General features: G+C 34.9%; 1 protein-coding gene across 1 annotated transcript in view; it reads right to left on the reverse strand.

Moving 5' to 3' along the window:
- Nucleotides 1-24545, reverse strand: part of LOC137393867 (uncharacterized) — a 121794-nt gene that overhangs the window by 12952 nt on the left and 84297 nt on the right. Inside the window, exons 14-25 of the mRNA XM_068080578.1 lie at nt 22699-22804; nt 19678-19823; nt 18945-19051; nt 16627-16695; nt 15598-15745; nt 14390-14520; nt 14194-14300; nt 11549-11692; nt 5994-6124; nt 5848-5907; nt 4707-4840; nt 4399-4506 (exon numbers count right to left, since the gene is read on the reverse strand). Of these exons, the coding sequence (XP_067936679.1) occupies nt 4399-4506; nt 4707-4840; nt 5848-5907; nt 5994-6124; nt 11549-11692; nt 14194-14300; nt 14390-14520; nt 15598-15745; nt 16627-16695; nt 18945-19051; nt 19678-19823; nt 22699-22804 (1391 nt within the window). The remainder of the gene's footprint in view (nt 1-4398; nt 4507-4706; nt 4841-5847; nt 5908-5993; nt 6125-11548; nt 11693-14193; nt 14301-14389; nt 14521-15597; nt 15746-16626; nt 16696-18944; nt 19052-19677; nt 19824-22698; nt 22805-24545) is intronic.

Here is a 24545-nt window from a genome sequence, read left to right on the forward strand (position 1 = left end):
AGTGAAACAAGCGGTTTGCTGCATCTTTGGCATGGGTTAAGGAATGCTTAGAATTGACTCACTTAATCTCAAATAAGAGCATTTATTAATTTTTGAGATTATAAAATAGTTTTCTTTGTCTGATATGTAAGGTTTTCCAACCAAACTTGGAGTTGCCCCCTCCCATTTCGAAAGTGCTCCCTAGCTCAAAAATGTGCCAACACATAGATGTAGAAACATTATAATTGAATTCAGCATACATTTCTGACTATAAAACGTCTTAGTTTAAATAGCCCACCCTCCAAAGGAAAAGGCTGAAAGATAAGTTTATGTTCCTGCTCTACTAATAGTACGATTAAACAATTAGTCATTCACCTGGAGGTGAGATGTATTTGGTTGTCTCACCGAGTACACCTAACGGGTAGTCAAAATCTGAAAATGATATAGGGAGGTGTAAATAAGTCGATACCTTTGTTATTAGAGGAGTCACTGCTCAAAATTTCGCCGAAGGCTTAATAGATTTAAGATGCTGAAAGGCAGTGAAGTGTTTGGAATGTGCCACAGAAGGCTGCCCAACCAGTAGATAGAAGCTAAGCAATAAATTTGCGACTAGGGATGCTTTTAGCAGGCCTATTCATCCGAAAATATAGTAGATGACGGCTCGAACTCCTACTTGTGACTGAATACAAGTTACCAGCCAGGCTTAAGAAAATTACTATCACAGTGAAACATTTGTTATGTATTAGATGGCGTGTTGTATTTGCCAATACAGTGCAACCTCGGTTCTCGAACACAATCCGTTCCAGAAGGTTGGTCGAAAACGGAGTTGTTCGAGATCTGAAACAGGTTTTCTCATTAGAATTAATATGTATAAGTTTTAATTTGTTCCAAGTCGATTTAACAACCTCGGTAATTAATTTTTTAACATTTTACATCATAAACTGTACTGTATACTGCATACTATAAATAAAAACAGGTAGATGTAGATCCTGCTTAACTTTAATAAAAGATTTTTTATCTGAGGATTAAAAAAGAAAACAAAAAGTAAACACTTTATATGCTTTGCTCTTAGGACATCAAAAACATTAAAGGTTACGATACAATACAAAAAATCGCAGAAATTGATAAAACAGCAAAAAAATGCAACAGATCAGTTACATCAAAAATCGTGTGAAAGAAGAAAATAGAAATATCAATGGCAGGTTTACTTCAATCTTTGAAGATGAATCCTCCTCCAAAACAATTTATAGTAACTCGACTGGAGGAGTTGTGTCCCTAGAAAATCTCTTCGGTAGAGGCGACGTCCTCCCAGATGGCTTCTTTTTGTAAAGAATTAATGACGCGAAACTTCTCCCTTTTTTAGAACCTTCCGAAAGTGGCTCCTATCTACGTTAAACGTATAAACATGCTGTTTCCGGAACTGTTGCGAATGTTTAATTCAAATGCGCATGTTCCGGTTTGGTCGAGAACCGAATTTATGGTCGAAATCCGAGACAAACTAATCTTAAATTTTTTGGTCGAAAACCGAGCTGGTCGAGAAGCGATGCGTTCGAGAACTGAGGTTGCACTGTAGTTGATTACTAGGCGAGGTGAATTGAAGCACTAAACACTAATGATATATTTATACATGAGCATATTATTTTATTGGCAATAATTTCATTCCAAATAGAAATGTTTTTCAAATTATGCCATACAACAATAAAAAAAACAGAAAAAGAAAAAAAGGCAACAGTTAGCCAATGAGATCGAATTAATGGTTTGACAAATAGGGTTTAAAATACCTTTTTCTAAGAGAATGGATATTAGGTGGAAGATTGTTGAAGCAGCTGGCGATATTTTCAATATAATTGTTAAATGGGGTATGAAATTTGTTAACATTACATAAGTTGAAATGAGTTGAAAACCTGTAACTGTCATGTAAAAATGAAGACACAACCCATGAAAGATCTTGAAACCTTTAATTTAAGTAAAATAAACATTTAGCATAGGTAAAATAAGAGGCAAAGATTTGGAACGATCATTCATTGGAATAAGATATACTGGAATATGATGAAGATGTTGATTTTCAATTAGTCAAAATGTTCTTTTTTGTAACAAAAATAAATCATTTGTGATAAATCTTGGAGTTAGATTATAATAAATGTGTATACCATAAATAATATGGCAAAATATAAACCGATAAGATGCAATGACAGATTTTGGGTCAATGTATGGCCCGCAAAACTGAAGCATAATCAATAACTTAATAACCTTATTACAAATTGTGTCAACATGATTACTCCAAAAGAGTTCATCTTTCATAAAAAATTCTAGCGATGTTGTCCCACGTCAAGTGACAGATTGGCTGCTAAACTTAAGAGTAAAGCTATTTCAAAGGTTTTTATTTGTGTTTTAAAGAAAATGCGATTTGTGTAAATTGATTGTCATGCGATTTGAAGTACACCAGTGGCTGATAATTGTCATGGTGAGATTGCAGTTCACCTCAAGAAGTTGCATGTTTTTGTGATGACTCACATTTTTGGAATAAGCTGAGAAGATCATTTATATATATCTTTCTAGCTGTGCTACCCGGCATTGCCTGGATATCAAAAATCAGCTTATAAACAATGAGAATTAGTGAGAGTTGCCTGCCACATCCTAATAACCTGGCACATTGCCAATGGAAAATTTGAGTAAGATTACTAATAAGAGCTACAGCTTTTCATGACGTTCCGCCATCACATTACGTCGTGAGGGAGAGCCGTAGCGTATGTGCTCCCATATAGTGACATATATCACCTAATGAACACATCAAGCTCGTGTGGTTGAATTGGTAAGGTGGTTGGACTGGTGATCCGGAGGTTCCGAGATCAAATCTTCTGCGATACAGATTCTTTATTCCAAGAATTTAATAGCTATAGCTGGTACTACACACATACCAACATTGAGAAATATATATACAGTGCCCACTCAGGATACGATTTTGATTCGTTCCAGGGTTGGCATCGTATGATGAAAAAATTGTATGTAAGGGTATAGCAACCATAGTAATTGTATAATGCAAACATTCCCTGGTAAAAGTCGACAAAATTTCATGGAAGTGCCGTAAATATTAAAAATTAGTAACAAAATGGTATGTCAACCTTAATAACTATAGTTACCAACAGTAACTTTATTATATTTAGTGGTTATGATCTGCAATATAATGTAAAGTTATGATGTACCATGTATTACCAACTATTGCCAGCAAAAGTTACTGAGCATGGTGGTGAACCAAGATGTAATAAGATGTAATAATGTTATGGATCATATCAAATATACCAAAACATGACAGACCATGGAGAGAGAAAGATGGTCACGGTGGTGGACGGGGGAAGAACCATAGTGAGAAAAAAGTGAAAATGAAGCCGAAATGATGTTGCGATAGTGAGGGACGGCAGAAAAAATAACCTATAACATATAACCTATGTTTTGCTATACAGTCAGCAATTGGTCATCTAATTTCCTTAAAGATTGACTTGCAACAAAATTCACATTGCAGTTATTCGATATCAAAAGATTCACCATGTCTTACTCTGTTGTGTTGTAGGTGCAAAATATGTGGAAATGTGATTACAAGCTCTTAAAAGCTCAAAAATGAACAGTTAATCGCAGCCACACGAGACCGCCGTAGTTTGGATTCTCTTTCCAAAACGGCTCAAATGTGATGTAGCTGTGGTAGATGGTTTCTGTTTAGACTTTCATGCAACCTAATTTGTCGAAATATTTTCACAAATATACTTCACGCATTCAATAAAACCATGTCTATTGTTTTTATGAGTCTGTTTTATCGTCATTGTAATGCTGTCACTTTTAGCAGTGATATCTTATAACTTACCGTAAAAATTCGTTTAATTTTTTAGCTTTAGCTTGAAGGAGTACATATCATTGTCTGATAATTATGATGAGCCTGTTGGTCACTTGTGATAATCGAAAAATGATGCAGAAATTATTTGCGAAGAAATGGGTCACATGATCAGATTACGACTTGCCGATTAGACCAAGCCGAAACAAAACTGTAAAGTAGCGAGCATCTATATTTGATACGGGGTCTTCGGTAAAACCCATAGTGTTTGTCACAAACTAATGCTACGATAAGCTTTATATTGAGCTTTTTACTGGCCTTTCAATTCACGTGAGAACATCACGTGACAAGACAATAACCAAATTTCATGACTACGTCAGAGAAATAAAGAGATTCCAACCTACGGCGGCTTTTCATTTTTGAGCTTTTAAGAGCTTGTAATCACATTTCCACATATTTGTCACCTACAACACAACAGAGTAAAACATGGTGAATCTTTTGATACCAAATAACTGTAATGTGAATTTTGTTGCAAGTCAACCTTTAACTAATCTTCCTTTTACATGGAGTGGCACTATGTAAAAAAAGTTTTGTACCTGCCACCAGAGAGAATGAATGAACGAACTTGATCCAGAGACTGTGTTGCTGAATATGGGACTTCACCATACTGAAAGATTTCCCATACAGTGACACCGTATGCCCACCTAGAAGCACTCCAAAGATGTATTTTGAACTCATAGGCACAGATCAGACATGATAGGCCATAGCAACAATATGTAATCTAGTAAAATGACTAACATTAACCAAACACAAATGTGAAAACAAAGTATTGCTACTAAAACAAAGTATAAAGGCCAAAGGATAAACAGAAAACATGAAAATTGACTAACAACAGTCAACTCACACATCAGTCGCAGAAGTGAATGTATTCTCAGTGAAGACCTCGGGTGCCAACCATCTGAAGGGTAGACATTTTTGTGTGTTCACCCGATAGTATTCAGCATCCCCAATGTCTCGCGCCAAGCCAAAATCAGCAATCTATGTAAATGAATGCCAATAGAAGGATAATAACAATACAAAGAATAACACACTTGTCAATGCATATGGAATTTTCACTGTCACTACAGCTAACCAGTATAATTTTGTTTAAATTTTACTTATAGGTGATTTTGCTGTCCTAAGTTCGTACCATATTCAAGCTCTTAAAAGTATAATAATAAGATGTCCATTTCTGAAAATATCTTAATCGTAGGTTAACAGCAAGATAGTGATACATTATCTTGATAACATATTCAGTTGGTATGAGGAAATGAATGATTGTAAGTTTTAAATGAAGATACAGCACATTTTTGTTTTGTACACCATGTAGAAAATGGCATTACAATCAGTAAATCGTTATGTCGAAGATTTAGTCGCGTGATGGGGTGCTTACCAAAGCAGTTAACTTGTATATGCAAACATTTGAAGACTTAGAGTAAAAACACAAAACAGTGATTGATGACATAATAATATTAGCATAAAAGACGGGTTATCAAGTTTTACAACGAGTCTTTAATGCAACAACGAGTCTATAAATAGAAAGTTTTCGTAAAAACATTTAACATGTTAAACCAACAGTGCAAAGAAACAATGTTTCACTTTCTGATCCAATACTTTCTTACTAACTGCAGGAAAATATGATAAAATATTCAGAAGAGTTGCAAGGGTAAAACCAGTTCACTAATTTGTGGATTGATTAACAGATCACATTTTAGGGGTATTCCTAAGTATTTGAGATAATAAAGATGCTTGACATTTATTTTTTCTGTCTTTCCAACATTACTTAAAATTTACATCAACCTGTTACTGACAGTTTGTATCTCAAAATCTGGAATTTATTTGCAAAAGAATGTGCTGGCATTTTTTTAAACAATGGGAGTAAGTTAATTCAACAGTTTCATTGGGTGTCAGTAGTACCTCAAGTTATCACACAGTTATATAACCTAATTCCTAGTGCTCGAACAAAAAGTTCTCAGGAAAAACTGAAATCAACCTGAATGACAAACCTTGCATGATAGAGTCTCGTCTAAAAGGATATTTCGGCACGCCAAATCTCTGTGAACGATCTGAAAAAGAACACAGTTACGTCTGGAGACTAGAGAGGTGATAAAAGATGGAAGACCATTAATATGATACTGCTCAGAAATAAAACCTTTTTGCTGTGAAGAAATTGTACACCTTCTGCCGCTTCAACTGTCCAAGAGTAGAAAACACCTTTGGCTAGCTCATTATCTAGAGCTGGGATGGCCTGCATTCTCTCACTCAGCATATGCTTCAAGTCACCTACATAATAAATTTTAAATTATTTGCATTTTCAAATCATCATTTAATGCATTGACTTGTTTTCCATCCATTAATTAAATCACAACAAATATTTTTAGAACCAAAATTTCTGTAAACAAGTCTGACCCAATCAGCGAAATATACTTTCACCAAAATTGTCCAGCATTCTTAAAAACCCTTTACTTAAAGGTTGACTTGCAACAAAACTCACATTACAGTTATTTGGTATCAAAAGATTCACCATGTCTTACTCTGCTGTGTTGTAGGTGCAAAATATGTCGAAATGTGATTACAAGCTCTTAAAAGCTCAAAAACGAACAGTTAATCGCAGCTATCCTGAAGACGCCGTAGGTTGGAATCCCTTTCCAAAACGGCTCAAATGATACGTTGTTGAACACGATAACTTTGGTTTACAATTTCATGCAACCTCATTCGTCGAAATATTTTCAAAAATATACTTCACACATTCAATAAAACCATGCCTATTGTCCTTACATGTCTATTTCATCATCATTGTAATGCTGTTACTTTGAGCACTGATATCTTAAAACCTACTTTAAATATTCGTTTAATTTTTTAAACTTACCTCGAAGGAGTGCATATCATCCTCTGATAAAAATGAGGAGCCTGTTGGTCACCTGTGATAGTCGAAAAATGCTGCAGAAACTGTTCGTGCTATTTGGCAAAAAGTATGGGTCACATGATCAGATTACGACTAGAGGATTAGACCAGGGTGAAACGTAACTGTAAAGTAGCGAGTATCTATATTTGATACGGGCTTTCCGGTAGTACCTGAAGTGTTTGTCATAAATAGTGCTACGATACATTTTATATTGAGCCTTTTATTTCACGTGATAATATCACGTGTCAAAACAATAACCACAATGTTGGAGTAGATTTTCGAAATAAAGAGATTCCAACCTACGGCGTTTTCGTGATGGCGGCGACTAACTGTTTGTTTTTGAGCTTTTAAGAGCTTGTAACCACATTTCCACATAGTTTGCACCCACAACACAGCAGAGTAAGCCATGGTGAACTTTTTGATACCAAATAACTTTTATGTGAATTTTGTTGCAAGTAAACCTTTAAGGCACCTAATGTGTATCAGAATCTCTGTCCTACTTAATTTAGGTGATCAAAACTACATGTAATCTAATAAAGTTATTGCCATAAAAACTTTTGCAGAATACTATGTCACATATTACGATAACACATTCTAGATGTTCAGTCATCCAATGCCTCCTCAACTCTGTGAAGCCGGCACTTTCTGACATTGCAAAGTTCATTTGCTTGTTGCAAGGCAGCCAATAACAGTAGCTAAATAATTGTTTTAGAAATTCTTCATAAAATACAATCTATTTAAAATATATTCAAAATATTCTTTTTATTTGGGAGTTGGAGGCAAAAAATAGCAGTGAATCATGTGATTTAGAGTTGAATGACCCTGATTTTTTGTAGCGGGTCAAGTGATTTACGTGGCAATGAAAGTGATTCTTCTTATCATCACGATACACCTTTTGCAACTACTAGTAGTAGTAACAGTAATAACAACAATACTGCAATGTGGCCTACTAGTATTGCTTTTAATAATAACATGCTTTCTACAAGTACTTTTGATCCAATTGTGCCTTCTACAAGCGCTTTTGATCTCAATGGGCTTTTACGAGCTGTGTGATGGTTTCTGATTTACCTTCTTCTACCTCTTCTGCTGCAACTAGCAGTAGTTGCAACTACTACTGCTGCAACTAGCAGTAGTAAAGAAAAAGATGGAGGTAAAGGCAAAAGGCCTGCTGTTCCTACTGTTAGTACAAGAGCCAAACAACCTAAAGAAATTACTTAACAACTTAAAAAATCTACTGCACCAACTAAAAAACAAAATCACCTCCTGAAAGAACTACTAAAAGGAAAAACTGCCACTAGTTGACAAGTGATTTGAAGTCACCAATTGCTCCACAGATTCCAGTAACAACACTTGACTTTCAGCCTGCTAAAACCCCTTTCGGCCTAAAACCTCATGTAATTATTGACACAGAATTAGACCATGAAGGAACTTTTATCTTTAGATAGCATTGACTATCTTGTAAATCAACAATCTTGTAATCAACAACTACTCCGAGCTGAGAGACCAAATCAATAGGCCCTTTAGAAAAAAGTATTGGTTCGCTAGATGACAAAATGTTACAAAAGAGAAATTTTTGAAAACATTTGACATTATTTTTTCTGGCATTGATAGAAAGCCATCAATTCTTGATTACTGGTCTACTTGTACAATAGTCTACACTCAGTCTATCAAAGATTTGTGCCTCGTGAAAGATTCAGGATCATCTACATACTATTCAATGATGCATGCCATTGACTCTGTGGGGCAGTAAAAATAGAACCTTTTATCACTTCTCCGTTATTAAAAAAAACTTTCGAAAAGCCTTTTATTCTTTCCAAAAAACTCACTCGATGAAGTGGTGATTGGTTGGAAAAATAAATGAAAACACAAACTTTACAACGCCTCTAAGCCCAAAAAGCATCCTCCTAAAACTCTTGCCTAATGTGATTTCACCACAGGATATGCGATCAACACTCTCACATATTTTGGTGAGGATACCAGTTATTTCGCAAACCTAGATAGGAGTGCAGGGCAGCCTGAAATGATTTTTGAACACCTCCTTAAAGCCATCACATTTTTGCTTACAGGCACGACACTACATACAAACTTATCAAGTGTCTTCTCCGACGAAGCTTTCATTTTACCGGCATACTCAATCTAAACCGCATCAACTTCCTCCTCAAACTTGATGAACGTTCTTTGAACTACTGCCAGCAGCATTGGCACAACGAGCTGGGACAAATTTTTGCACTGGCGCAGTGTGACAAAAAGCATGTTGTGAGTTTTTTTCCTAAAATTGTTATTGGAGACGTTTTAGTGCACTGAAGAAATGGTGACAGAAGTATTCCTTCAGTAATCATTGACTACAACCTCTTGATGAACAGATGTGACAAGATTGACTAAATGGTCCACTACTATGGACATTACCTAGTGCTAGGCAAGGGTAATCAACTCATTGAACTCATGGATTTATCTTCTCTCGAGTCTTGGGTAATAGAGATTTTGAGCATGTCGATCTTGTGGGTTCGGGTTTTGACTTGCGAGTTCGGGTTTTGTCACACGGATCTGTAGAGTAGAGTGGACAAAAACTCGGTCTATTGCGCCCTGCGCTTTAAACGTGTTTAATAACCCACCTGTTAATCTTTTGAACCCTGGCCTTTTTTGTCAATGCGTGTCAGTAAATCTGGGAAATCTGTCCAACGATCCAAAGTTTTTAAACTTTTATTATATATATTTGAACGTGCTCATAATACAATGATATTTGGTAAAACACTAGTAAAAAGTCGGGCAAGCCACAGCAAATTCCATCAAACAGAACAAAACAGTACTTTACCATTATTCCGACTAAAAATATAAAAGTTTGTGCTACTTTAAAAACCCCTCAAACAACATATACAATAGCATCATACCCATTGAGCACATGTTCATCATTATTCTATGACTCAAAATATACTAGAAAATTGTAATTAGTATTATAAATTCTTTAATTGCATCACAATCATTCATGACCTACCAACAAACGAGTCGTGTCAATTTTTTGTGATATCGTTCAAATAAAATTTGTTATTAAAACAAAGGAAGCTGTAGGTAAAGATATTTGAAAACGGTTACAAATGGAAGTGAAATTTCTGGTCTAATATCTTGTGCAAAAATTAATTTGGTTGGTTTACGCTGTTACTTAGAAACGGCTTTTGTAAACAAAGCCATGTGAATGCCAGAATTCTGGCCAATAGAAATTCTGACACACCCTACGCAATGCCTGAACCGACAGTTGGGGTTCAAACTTCAAAGGGTTAAGGCTGCAAGCACAAATATAAGTTGTTAGAAAATAGTAAAAAAACAATAAATAAATTGAATAAAATTATAATTGCATTGTAAACTTTAAAATATGTCTGTGTTTGGAAATTTTAGACATAAAACCCATATCAACAAACCTGATACCCGAAAAACCCGTTGGCCAAAAAGTACTATTTGTGCAATGTACTACCATCTACCCGATACTCGAGAAACTCGAATGGAAGGGGACGGAGTCTAAACTCGTTGGCCAAAAGGTACTCGTGCCCAACATTAGTATTACCAACGAAAAAGCCAAAAGTGGTAGAAAATTCTTTTACCGAAGCTTCAAAATAGCCCAAGTCAATGCTTTTACTTTGTACAAACTTTTAAAGAACCTTCCCACTCTAAGCTCCAAAGAATACAAAAGAGCATTGATCACACAACTTCTTGAAAAAATGGCAACGCTGAATGAGCCACCTATTAATCACTGTACACCTAGACACCCCACTTCCGCGCTCGTTGGTTGAGAGGTTTCATAACAACAAACACCTGATAGATTACTGTAACGAGGACAGAAACTGTGTGGTATGCAGCGCACCCACAAAGCTATCAATTTCGTTTGCACAGGCTGCTTTGACACCAAACATTTACATCCGAAACGCTTTCAAAATTTATTAATTACACAGAGCTCCACTTTAAGTAGAAGGCATTGTTTATCATTCATACTAATCTTTTTACACTTGATTTCACACTATTTTTACATTTCACATTTGATTCTTTTTTCTTTTACGCCTCTGATTTTGCTTTTTTGTGTGGTTCTTTTCCTTTTACCTTTTCAAGATTGAGAGGCATTTTCCTTTGGTTTTACTCTTCAAGATGAGAGACACTCATAGATTTTGTTTTTCTTTTTTATTCATGGGCAGGTAGCAAGAATTGGTTCATCTTTTCTTTTATTTCACGTTCTTGGATTGAAAAGCAGATTGGCAGACCAAACCTGATGTGCTACTTCTCACCATTGATTTGCTACTAACCATTGATGATCACTATAGTTACTTATGATTTTTTTATGAAAATAAGCAAAAATAAAAAATCTAGCAAAAAACACATAAAAATCAGGCGAAATCCTACTCTTAACTCCACATAGTGGAGGATGGAAACATGGCCTCTGCAGTGCAAAATAATGAAGCTACCATGATGAAAAGGTTTCAGTGCGCACTATGATGAACATGGCTAACATGAGAGGTCATAACACATGTGTAACACTAATTTTTCTGCTCTTATAGCTGATAATCTTCTGTATTTTAGGAGCAATTTAAAAAAAAATTTCTCTAAACCATTTTTTCCCTACTTTTATGTCATGGAAGAATTTAGTAATGCTGACTATTTTATACACTGTAGAAAGGAAATTTTGTGCTGAATAAGATGCAATTTTCAATTTGAAAATACACCATTTACTTGTAAAGTTATGAATGATTATATATGACCACGTCAATTTTGAAAACTTTTTCGAAAAATTATATCCGACTTTAAAGAGATCACTTACGTACCGAAAGGACAAAACTCTGTTGCCAAGATTGGCATGCGATCAAAACAAACAGCTTGAATTGATACAATGTGATCATGATGACCAACCATGGCCATGCATGTTCCTTCAACAACTAGTTCTTTCAATGTGTCGAATGATGCATCATCTACAATCACAGATCTATATTACAAACATCTCCATATAAAGCTCACCTGATTCTATCTAGCTTTTTGATAATGGCAAATCTGAAATGTTTACGCACCTGATAGTGGCTGTATGCAAGAGTATCTCTAAATTAGTCACAACCTAACTAACAATGCACGGCGAATATTCTACAGCGCTAAGTACCTTTGCAACATCAGAGCATGCAAAACACTTATTATCCTGTATCAATCAAATAACATTTTTAATGCTATGCTAACATACTAGCCTTACAATTGTCATACAAAAATGTATTAACAAAAAGATAATTCTTGTACAGGAAATGCTCCTACAACATATATAATTCGTTCCAGGAACGTTTACATTATTGGTATTTTACGTTATACGAATGGTAAAATACACATAAATTGCCTAATCCATTCTCAGATTTTATCAAACTCACCAAACTTGGCCCTGCAAAAAGGAAGCAGCTATACGTAACGTTTCAGGTTAATGACTGTATAGTAACCATAGTATGAGTTTGTATTGACAACTTTTCTTATTTTACTTATCCCTTTACGGTAATTACGATAGTTTTAGGCTAAGTTGAGGGGAGCGCATACCATCAATGTTAATTTACATCGATTTTTAAAATTTTATATTTTAAGGCAGCAAGGTCTATTGTGCAAAGAAGAAACAACAATTATTTTATATGACTAAAATAAAGTAAAACAAAAATATATCTCTACCATAAAAAGAGCGTATGTTTTTTCGTCACATCTGTTACAGGTTTGAATAAAGGATAACTTTTGACGAGACTGCAACTCGTGACATTCAACTAGATATACCGACACTCTAACACCTGCACCAATCGATTGTCTTTAAGAATTTCTGAATAATCAAGCAGTTACTTATTTTTAGTGCTTTATGGACATAACTGATGATTTTTTATGGCGAACAGACTGCCAGGGTACTAATATATACATGTACACGAGAGAAAACCCCTATACGTTGTTTTCTATTCCAAGTGCAGCAAGAGAAAAAGTGACATTTTAAGGCTAACTACGAGATTCTTGTTATTCAAATCTAATTTTCAGAATTCTTTTTTCGTCTTGACACTTTACGTAATATGAAATTTTGCGTAGTATAAAGCAAAAATTTTATATAAATTCTTTACGTTAAGTGTAATTTACTTAAAAGGAGGTTTACATTATAGAAGTGTTTACTATACTACAAAAGTTGCTGATAGCTACACAAGCAATTATCATAAGAGAGAATTGAGGTTCTTTTAAATATATTGCAAATACTTTAATTAGCTTTACACAACTTAAATCTTGATCTTAGAGAAGCCCAATCTGTTTTACACTATCAAACTTTTCATGGTGCACAGGGGTGTTTGGTAGTTTGACCCTAATGATCAACAGCCATGAGATCAGGAGGATCAAGTCAGCAGAGTGGTCACTCATGCTCATGAATGACATGCTACACAAGGTTCCAATACATATGCCATTCATTGAACAAAAAAATGAAATCTGATTTTAAAGAAGGCTCCACACATTAAACTTATATTAATATCAACAAAGAATTCATAAACATACTACAACTTGAACATAAAATGGTACAATCCAGACTTTGACATATATATTACCAAAAAAGCTCATGTATCATAAGATGTCTACATCAGTAGTGTCTAACTACACTGCAAAGCCTGTGAAGTGAAACATGACATATTTATAACTGTGCTTGATGGAAAGTTATGGACTATACGATAAGACTAGCATGAAGTAATTTAATACACATTTGTGCTTATTAGATACCCTTTCAAGGTGTTATTCTTACAAAGAAGAATTTACAGAAGGGTCTCCATATAGTCAGAGAAGAATCTAAGTAGTTAATTTAGTTAACTGTTGCACCTAATGTACTGAAGATTCCTAAATTAATAAACTGTTAGTGTATTTTATAAGAATGGCCAGTTGTTTACAATGCAAAGTCCCTTTCATGAGGTTATTTGCATTTAAAAGTTTCCCAGTAAGTTTTTATAGTTTTTGTTTTAATTAAAAATTATGTTAAATTATTTTTTACTATGTAAACTGATATGAATAGTCAAACTACATATCACAACAGGCAATTTTTAACACAAGCCCAATATATCTCACAAAAACAAAACTTTTCAATGATTTCCATTTTTATTAGTCCAATGATATTGCATGATATTTTTCACAGAATACAGGTAATAAGAAAATGTCAAATTTTTATAGTTTTGCACATTACCAGACGTCGAAAAATGTTACAAAGGACCGATTTGTGAAGCATTGAAGTGCGGTAATCGAGCATCCCATAGGCCATCATCATTCATTCCAAGGTCAAACTGTAAATTTGGAACTGGGATGAAGCCATATTAGGCTCACTTAACCACAGCTTCCGGCATATTCGACGATTCCATACATAATCAGTAATTGAGAAAATCAGAATAGGAAGACGATGTAAAAAGACAAAAGCCTATATAGAAGATGGTAAGTGTCAAACCTCTGAGGAGTTTGGCAGCCACTTGAATCTGTTTATTCTGAAGAGTTAGCACAGCTCTGCGTACTACACCAAAATTTCCTTCACCAAGTAACTCATGAAGTTGTATTCTACAATGGAGGCATTAAAGTTTCATGTACAACCCAACAGTATCGGGCTTCAAGCTAATCACTATACCCCTATTACTACTTATTGATACCTCTTTCGTTGCACTCTAAGAAGCTCCAGTTGTGGTGGGACAGCAACATTAAACTTGCGAGATTTAAGGAGAACCTTGTCTGCATCTCCATCTAGCTTGGAGAACTTCACGCCGAATGATTCTTGAGCTGCCTATTCAAAAGACAATTTCTTATTAATCTATCACATTTGTACAGGTTTGTTTAAAAATATACATAAATAACCTAAGTACCAAACTTTTTGAAACAATCTGTCTGAAAAGTGACAAGGGAGGTCTATTAAATGCTAAAAATAAAACCATTAAAACTGAGCAACAATGTGAAATAGCAACAGACTTTTAAAACAGTGCAAAAAGTTTACTTTTACAAATTTAGATTTGGGAACAAATTAGAAAAATCGCAATTTGATAGCTCGTCGAAAAACCAGCCAAAAGCTTCTGCACACGCATAGAGTAACTCTACCACAATGTTTTTGCAACAGTAAAATGAGCAAGACTTCCTGTAAATGGATTAAAGAAAGAAAGTATAGCATCTTTTTGGGTTTGTACTGAAAACTTAGAGAATGAGCAATGTATGAGAAGAAAAAATGATGTTCATAAATTAATAAAATATGTTATAAATCAAAAAGCACAGTCTCTAATTGGCAAAAGTATCGAAAGTGATCAGGGAAAGTGAACTAATAAATGCAATGACAATAAGTCCTCTCGCTAATTCATGGTTCAGCTTTCGTGCCTTCAGTATTTTGCGGATTGAAAATATTCATCAAAAAATTGAAAATTAAAAAAAAACTAAAATGCATAAGCACCATTGTAATAGCAGTCATCACGGTTCGTTGTTTTCCAATTCCGTTTTGTGAAGTGCAAAAGTTCAACGTGCTTTTGACAAACTTTATCATGCCTCTGAATGCCATCAACCCTCAAAATTACCTAATGAGCTTAAGAAAAATAAGAAAATGCTTACAATCAATAAGAAAGGAATTCATTAAATATGAATTTATCGGTTGCTGTTTTGCGAATTTTTGATTTTTATGAAAAGCATCAGATCAGTCTTGTTTAACCGCAAAAATTTGAGATTACTAAAGTGCCTGCTGTTGAAATCTGTACAGGGACTGTGTTTCGGATGACTGAGAGGTGAAATCAGAAAGCCAAAAATCAACGATGTTGAGCTAGGGCAAAGGGTCAAGTACTTTACTCGCTAGTTTTACTAACAAATAAGAAATATGCTGATTTACCTCGACAATGATTCCTGGTTTAACACTGCTTGTTGTAGAGGACTCTGAAGTGATTCTCTTAGCACGATTGAAATGAGAAGCCTGAGGTCCTGAGTATGTAAATGCCGACACTGAAGAACCACTTCTAGGGGCATCATCAGATTGAAAACTGAAATTGATGTTAAAGACTTGGAAGACAATAGCAAACTATGTGTGTCTAAGATATTACTGGTCATGCAGATTTCACAATTCTAGATTTTCTATAATGATAGATTCATTCAGAAGATACAGATGTTGGCTTTAGCTAGAATTGTTCATATTATCATAAGCATTACCCAGCTAGAGTGAATGTCAAATATTTTTTGGGCCCACAAGACTTGACTCGAGCTAATCTATTGCCATATGATGCAAACCAATCAGCAATCCAAGACAAAATGTAATCAATCGACTCCAGCACCATCAATTTTCTTGTATGTCATATTGGAATGAGATCAACATAAGCAGTCTTGTCGGCTTCACGAAAGATAAAGCATTTTTAAAGCGAATGTGCACATATAACTTATGGTAACAATATTTAAAACAAGCAATAGGCAATTTTCCACAAATGTTTTCATTTTTAAACAAACTGAAATTAAATTATGATATTCATCATACATGTAAGTGTATCTAGAGAAAACTGCTCTTGAAAACTAAGAAAACTGCATTCACATATTTATGTTAGCTTTAAATTGGAAACTGTGGTTAGGCAAATTAGTTCAATCTATTATTTCAGTCTATTATTATTATTTCAGTCTATTACATTGAGTTATGTCTGTATTGATTCGCTAGAACTTAAAGCGTGAGAGTTATATCTAAACGGATCCAAAATTCCAAATAGTCTATTTCACTTATACATCCCCGCATGCTATGTACGGACTGTTCCGGACTCACTCACATACAACAGACACAATGATAGGCCTAGATAGGGTAGGTTTGACACAAACTTCTCACAGATGGGATGCAAATATATTACATCATTTTACCAAGACCAAACCTAGAGATAAAACTTACCTGACAAGCCGAGGAGAAAGAGAGCTGATAACCTCAGACTCGCTAATGGGCTCTAAGGGGCTGCTTACGCTGTAAGAATTTACATTATAGAAACTTGAATGGTGAGCATTGCGTGCATGATAGAATTGTCATGAACTCTCCATATATGAAACTCAGTCATAATCACAAGGTGAATCACAACTCATCATTTTAGCCATTGTTCAATCCTGAGTCAACTAGCTCATATACTGAGTTTTGATGCTCCAAATACATTTTAAGGAGTATACTGATTCCTTGAACACTTTGAAGCCTAACCTTAAAGTGAAACCACAGAACGGTAGTAAAGGTGAGCGCTGTAGAGACTGCGACAGCGAACACTAAAAACAATTGCTCTTGTGATAGTATGACATATTTAGGTCCATTGCGCTTACTACTGTTTGTCGTCCAATCGAGATGCTAGAATTTCAACTAGCTGAGAACAATAGAGAGCGAGTTAACCCTATCAAAAGTGATGATTATAAGGCGAGGAAATTTCAACAGTCAGCAGATTGTGATCTGCCTCGCGAATCGGCGTCAAACTCTCACTCATTGACTTTACGAAACAGTTGGCTTAAGAAACTGCCCCTTTGGTGCCGTAGTGGTGAACCTTGAGTCATAAACACGGTAATGCCTTGAGAATCGGTTTTCCTTCCAACCTTGACTGGTGCGACTGCAGCGTGTCAAAAATTGCGCATTAAAGATATGATTGCGTCAAAAAAGTCGATCAAATGAAATTAAGACCAATAAAACGCTAGAACATCAGCTACAATTTGATGTCATTTTTGTTTTTGTAGACTAACCCTGTCCAGAGATATAAGCGTTTGAATGAGATCATTTTTTGAAACACTCAGATTCGAGCGAGTGCTTTATTCGTGACGTAATGTGTGATACACGTGAAAAAAGTCCATGAGCAATAAATATAAGATCTCTTCTTTAGCCAATCATTAGCACGAAACTTTTATATACAATGTAGGTCATGATAAATGTTATCGCTCGTAAAACGCGTTGTCTGAGCAAAAATTATCGTTGCTAGAGATTTTACTCAATCGTGCATCGACATCGTCATTTACTGAACTATTTGACATCGTTAATTTACTGAATTACTGTATCTGTATTACCAGTTCCAGCGAAGGTGAGTCAGAGTTTTCTGAGCATCAGGTGGTAAAAGAATGGGGCAGACAGCTTATGGTTAGAGCTGACAGGCGTCAGCAGCGTTATGCCGCAGAGGAAGATAGAAGAATGGAGGTACATTTACTTTTAACTTTGAGTCTCTGATATACATACTAAACTAAAGGTAATAATTTTACTAATGAATACATTTACTAATTAATAAAATTATAATTTTTTGCTATCACCAATCATCGTTTCATAACTTTGTTTATTGTTTCACCTAGTTATAATATTTGCTTTAAATTTTCTTTGGCAGTTTTAGCTAGTAGATTAGATTTATGATTAGAGTTTACGCTTAATTCTCATTTGCAGAAAGTGAGGAAAATTGATTGATCAATGCTCATCTTTAACTCCCAGAAACAAAAGCATAAATACGCCAAGCCAACAATTCAAAGCTCTTCGAATTGTTGGCTTGGCGTATTTTTGCTTTTGTTAAACAATTGGTCATTTTGAAAATTACACTCGCAATCTATCCAACTCTGAAATTGAAAACTTTCAGTAGATACGCGTTAGAACGATATACATGTATATGAATGACATTTATTACATTTGTTTTATTGTTACAGGATGCTTATGTGGTTCACTAGCAGAGCAGTCGTTTGGGTCTGGAAACTGCCATACACGGAAAAGAGGGACACGAATGTGTACTGCACAAACCATGTTTGTTTTATTACTACAGTAGAGTAATTTGTCCTATTATATGAGCTGAAACTATGTGAGTGGCCACGACTTGGATGGATGTTTTTGATAAAATTTTTTTTGCCAAGATAAAAATTTTTTGGCTTGTAAAAATTATATAATAAAATAATAATGTTGAAGAGAACGCAAAAAGCGATTTGCAGAACATATTGAATACATCATAACCCCGTTGCCATCTGTGCTGACATCTTGTTTGATGGATAGAGGGTAATCAGAGCTGTATTGACAGGTACTTTTGCATAGCTCGACTTAATTCCAACAAACTAAATATGAAGAGCTCAAAAATATTTATGCTTCACGCTACTAAGTGAAAACAGCTGAGTCCACAATCCGCCAACCATGTGCAAGAATGGCTTTATTCCCACTTTAATGTTTAATGTCAATGGAAACAAGTCAATATAATAAGAAAAGTAAATAGGATTTCTTTATACCTGGCAGTGGCAAGATTTCTCATTGGCATATAACCGTCAACGTCTTCAGTTATAGAACTAAGTGAAGTAGACGGAAGCGTGGAATATGCAGCCGAATCTTGCATTTGCTATAATATAATATCAACAGTTTTATGACAACAAAGAACAGGTGAACATATAGATGCACTCATTTCATATTTACTGTTATATAAAATAACACTATTCAAAGGTGCATTTACACTAGTAGGCCAAGTGTGTAGACTTTTGCGATTACACTACGGGTGGTTAGTTATAGAAACTCATTACTTGGCATAAATGTGCTGAGCTATATATATGACCACTCTACACAGGTGCTTAGCCATAGTGCATTTACTTGATTGCAAAGTAACCAATAACCAAGTGGTTGATATTCAATGCAGGTTTTCAGTTACAGTTTGGCACGATAGTACAGCCTGACAAAATGTAGTTGTACACAATATTTATATTGGTTTCTGTCAGCTAATGGCTCGGGCTTTGAAATACTGACTTGTCAAAGAACAATGCTTGAAGATATACTCATTAAAAAAAAATCTTGTAGAAATGATATTATAGATTGATATTATAGATGATATCATTCATTGCTGCATATTGTGAATAATTCGAGTTAACATTCACATGCGACAGAATTAAGGACACCAAAATGGCAGAATAACGGTGACAATTTGATGTTTATAAATAAGAAAAATTGTTTTGTCATTCACACAAAACAACCTACCCTAAATACAGATACAATCACTGTATGGCGGTATTTTATATGAAACAAGATGGATGCCGAAGTTGCAACAAGGGTCAGAACAGTTGCAATTATAACAGGTATGTAAAAACTGGATTCTTCATCTGTGTAGCCAACAAATTCATGTTCTACAAAAGAGAATAGCACCAATTTTATGGCTTGAAACTACATCCACACAGCTACTTTTCTTAGAGCGACTGAGATAATTTTGCTTTACACCAGCAAAAAAGTATAAGCCAACGATTTGATTCCACAAAAATGTTCAATTTCTGGATGTCAAAGGGAACTAAATACAACAAAGAGCAGTAAACAACCATGTATATTTAAAACAATCGTATGAGATATGCAATGTGTTTTCATAAACCAATGATGTCTGAATCCAAATATTTTTTCGTAAAGGAGTAGTTGATCATCAAGAATGGCTGTCTACTTCTAGACCACAGGCTTTTGTTGTGACTTTTAATGACCGCAGGCTTGAGCACAATAATTCAATGCTCAAAAATGTTGTTTGGTGAGCATTAATCTTTACTCAAATTGGTTGGGTCTTCAAGGACTGACAAAGTGAGTGCCAAGGTTTCGAGCGCAAAAGAAGAAATGGCGAGTGATAAAGAAAAACTGAGAGATAGGAAAGAAGCACCAACAGGGGCTACAACAGTTCACCTTCTTGTTCTTTAGAAAGGAGGGGAGCATGAGAATTGTCCTATTAAATCACGAGAAGCTTGAAGAGGAGAATGTAGCAGTAATGAATAAAATAAAAAATGGTGCGGTAGATGAGCTGGGGGAAGATAATAACGAAGGTAGTGTTGTTCACTGTAATAAGTCGACAGTAACAAGCAATTCAAACATGATTGGTTGGTGCAGTTTCTAACTCCTACTGACATGCTGGTAGTGCCTGTTACCGCCCTATTTAGTTGACACTAACACGTACATGAATATCTATGTAGCATAGTTTAGTAAAACTATGCTGATGGGTGTGGTAATAATTCCGCTATGAGTTGAAGCTTTATGCAAAAACGCAGTGAGAAGAAAAAAAGTAGTGGGAACCAACTACAAGTAAATAAAAAAGCAGGTGATTAATTGAAATATGACAGTAAGAAAAGACAATGACTGGGCGGCCCATTATAAATTTGTGTTCAGCTCAACAAGACATCTGCTTGGCAAACATATATGTAAGCAAACTTTCTGCACTAAAGAGGTATTGTGTCTTTGTCAAGCGCCTTAGCAAAAATTATCTCAATTCAGGCCATTGACTTAGTCTGGTCTGACACATAGTACTCTGCTGTAAGGCTATGTGACCTAAAGCTGATGAAATCTCAAATAATAAAGACACAGTAACTTAAAACTACATTAATAAACCTACCCTCTAGAGGATGGGCTATTGATTAGAGGTAATAGGCCAGAGGATGACTTATTGGCATTACATATTTATAAGGTAAAGCAACAAAAATCTTTATTATTAAATACTATTATATTAATTTATCTTTTGCAATTAATTTTGGTTGGCACATTAATTTCTTTTATATAGTTTTATACAAGGCATTTGCCTTAATGGTATATACTAAAACCTTTATCATCGATTTTAGGCCTTAAAATGGATCAAACAAAATACAATGTGTTCTATGAAAAATATTTGCTCCTACATGAGACAGTTTCAACATGGAACGCAAATATTGGAATAGATTAACTTCATATGTTGAGGTTTGACTATACTTTTCCCAAGTCTTTTGAAGTATAGATTTGCTATTTTCATTTTAGACTATTAGTTTGGAAGCCATATTACTTTTGTAAACGTGTAGCAAGCTTCATTTGTGCACGAATATTAAGGTGTTAACACACTGGCTAGGTAATAGCACAATATATATTGTAGTGATAGATAGTATTTCATATTGTAAAGGTTTTGTGCGACTTTCACTTTCCTCCACTAGTACAAGACATGCACTAGTACTAGTGCATGAGTACAATACATATATTTCTGCTTAGTTCATCAAGGTGTACAGGAAAGAATCAAGTAACAGGCAATGAACAGGCCCAGAACAGCTCTGCTCTACTAGACAAATGTCCGGGCTTATATAGCTGCTAAATTCCACCCCTGTTCTGCTTGGTTAGACCCGACACGACTCGGTCCAGCTCGACTCGGTCTTCAGTCGGTACGGCTCTGGCTTGGCTATGCTTGACTCGGCTGTACATCGGCTTGGCTAAATGCAAGGGGACGCCATCCACCACAATATTACTCAGTGCAGAACTTGGATAACGAGAGGTAAACTATTGTACTAAGCACTGCTGAGTTTTATCTTAATCTTCGATGATGCAAACAACTCCGATTTCAAAAATATTCAGATGAAAACTTTCCATAGAAATACTTGCTAATATTGATACAGTGGACCCCCGCCATACGACATTAGTTTGTTCTGGTTTTGGAATCATACGGGTGAAAATGTCGTATGGAGGGATGTAAGAACTTATAGTGATTATCTAATGCAAACTCCCCGGTAAAATAAAAACAAAATTTTATATTCTCACTGCACAAATAAAAAATTAGTAACAAAATACTATAGTAACCTTGGTAACTATAGTTACCTATTCAGTGGTTATGACCTGCAATAAAATGCAAAATTATTATGTACAGTACAGTATGGAGTTATCGCCTTTGAAACAGATGTAGCTAACAGCAGTATGAAAGAGACTTGAACACGCAACGCGTTCAGTATACTAAATTTTTGTGACATTATGTAACATCATATAAACTTTGAATTTACTGCAAGCATGAACAAGCATAAAAGCCAACGAAGGCTAATGGAATTACTAGGAAGCCACCATTTTTTGCTCTAGGCATAATTTCTTGCTGGAAACCTTTTTCAGACTTTTTAGTAAACACATCTTAAATGTAATCGCGCAATTAATCTGTAATCGTAAATTACATCTTTATTGCACCATAATTATGGCTCTCTTGTCTAAACATGACATTTGGGTCTATCACCGGTTGACTACGTGGAAAGTACCTACCAGGTGCTATCATGAGTTCTTTCACAAACAGTCCAACAGCTGTTCGAAGCATGCAGGCTACAAGTGCACCACGCCGCCTGTCCACTATTGTCAGATCAGAGTGAAGCTAAAACAAAACTGACAGTTGTAAATGGTTAATGATTATGAAATAAGCGGAAGCGAACACTGCCAGAGAACCAACCTCAAGACTTTCCATTCGCCATGATCAAAATGGCAGTCATATTTTCACAGTAATTCCTTCAAGTCTAAATAAAAAACCAACTCGTAAAAGAAGGACAGCAAATACATTCAAATTTAATGCAAATTTCGGTATCGGCATCTTTACAAAACACCACGATGCAGTTAAAATGTGTATTTGGAAAGCGTCTAATAAAAATTATAACAAATATTATAAATGACAATATTATATAATATGATTATATCATATATTATGATGACAATACTGTGTAGTTAAAATAACGCAATGAAGTATTTAGAGCAAATATCATTCCTATGGGGAATGGTAATAGTTGCTACAAATTTGCCGTCGCAGTTTTTCATTTTTTGCTAAAAATTTTACGCTTGAGTCATTTATGAATTTTTGAAGTTGTCCAAGTCAACACAATGAAACGTTGCTTACGCTATGAACAGCAAATTTTCATAAGAAAAATGACAAAAATAATCAAATATATCTCAATCACATTTAAATTCTTGCAGATTGGAGTTTATATTTGTTTTGTGTTTACTTAGACGTAAAAACTGCCTAATGAGAGTTTGAAGAGAGATAAATAACAAAATCAGGTTCAAAATATTTGCACGCTAACCAAACAGTCGTAAAGCTAAGGCAACTTTCTGCAGCATATTGACAGCACTCTGCTCCAGCTAAATCCATAAAACCATTTGCAACATAAGAATTTGAGATGTTTGTCTTATATTAAATAGGATTTTAGACAATATAATATGTTTAGCGGTCATTAATAATGACAACAAAAAAGCTTAATATGCCGATCGATCGGCTGCGGCTAAATTATTTCTGAGAGTCAACAAGCAGTTAAAATGTAATACATGCATATAGAACAATCGTCTGAGTATTTTTTGTTGCAATTGTATCAGCTAATAACGTGATAAGGTAAGTTACCACTTACTGGAAGCCATTGAAGTAATGTTAGATTTTTTTTAGAACATCAAATTTGGTTCTAGCAGCTGCAATCAAAATGTGATGTTTCGCAAACAACTGATAAACGACGTATAATTTTAATTACAAAATAGAGCTATAAGGCAAAAGAATTTTTGGATTGTAGGTATCTTTAAAGATTGATTTGCAACAAAATTCACATTACAGTTATTTGGTATCAAAAGATTCACCATGGCTTACTCTGTTGTGTTGTAGGTACCAAATATGTGGAAATGTGACTACAAGCTCTTAAAAGCTCAAAAACGAAAAGCTGCCGTAGAATGGAATATATTCATTTCTCTGATGTAGTCATGAAATTTATTTATTGTCTTGTCGCGTGTTCTCACGTAAATTGAAAGGCCAATAAAAGCTCAATATAAAACTTATCGTAGCACTAGTTTATGACAAACACTTCGGGTTTTACTGAAGACCCCGTATCAAATATAGATGCGTGCTACTTTACAATTTTGTTTCGGTTTGGTCTAATCGGCAGTTATCGGTTTAGTCGTAATCTGATCATGTGACCTAGTACTTCGAAAATAATTTTTACAGCACTTTTCGATTATCACAAGTGGCCAACAGGCTCGTCATGATTATCAGACAATGATATGTACTCTTTCAAGCTAAGGCTAAAAATTAAACGAATTTTTATGGTAAGTTATAAGATATCAGTGCTAAAAGTGACAGCATCACA

Source organism: Watersipora subatra, chromosome 4, assembly GCF_963576615.1.
Source record: "Watersipora subatra chromosome 4, tzWatSuba1.1, whole genome shotgun sequence".
Classification (NCBI taxonomy): domain Eukaryota; kingdom Metazoa; phylum Bryozoa; class Gymnolaemata; order Cheilostomatida; family Watersiporidae; genus Watersipora; species Watersipora subatra.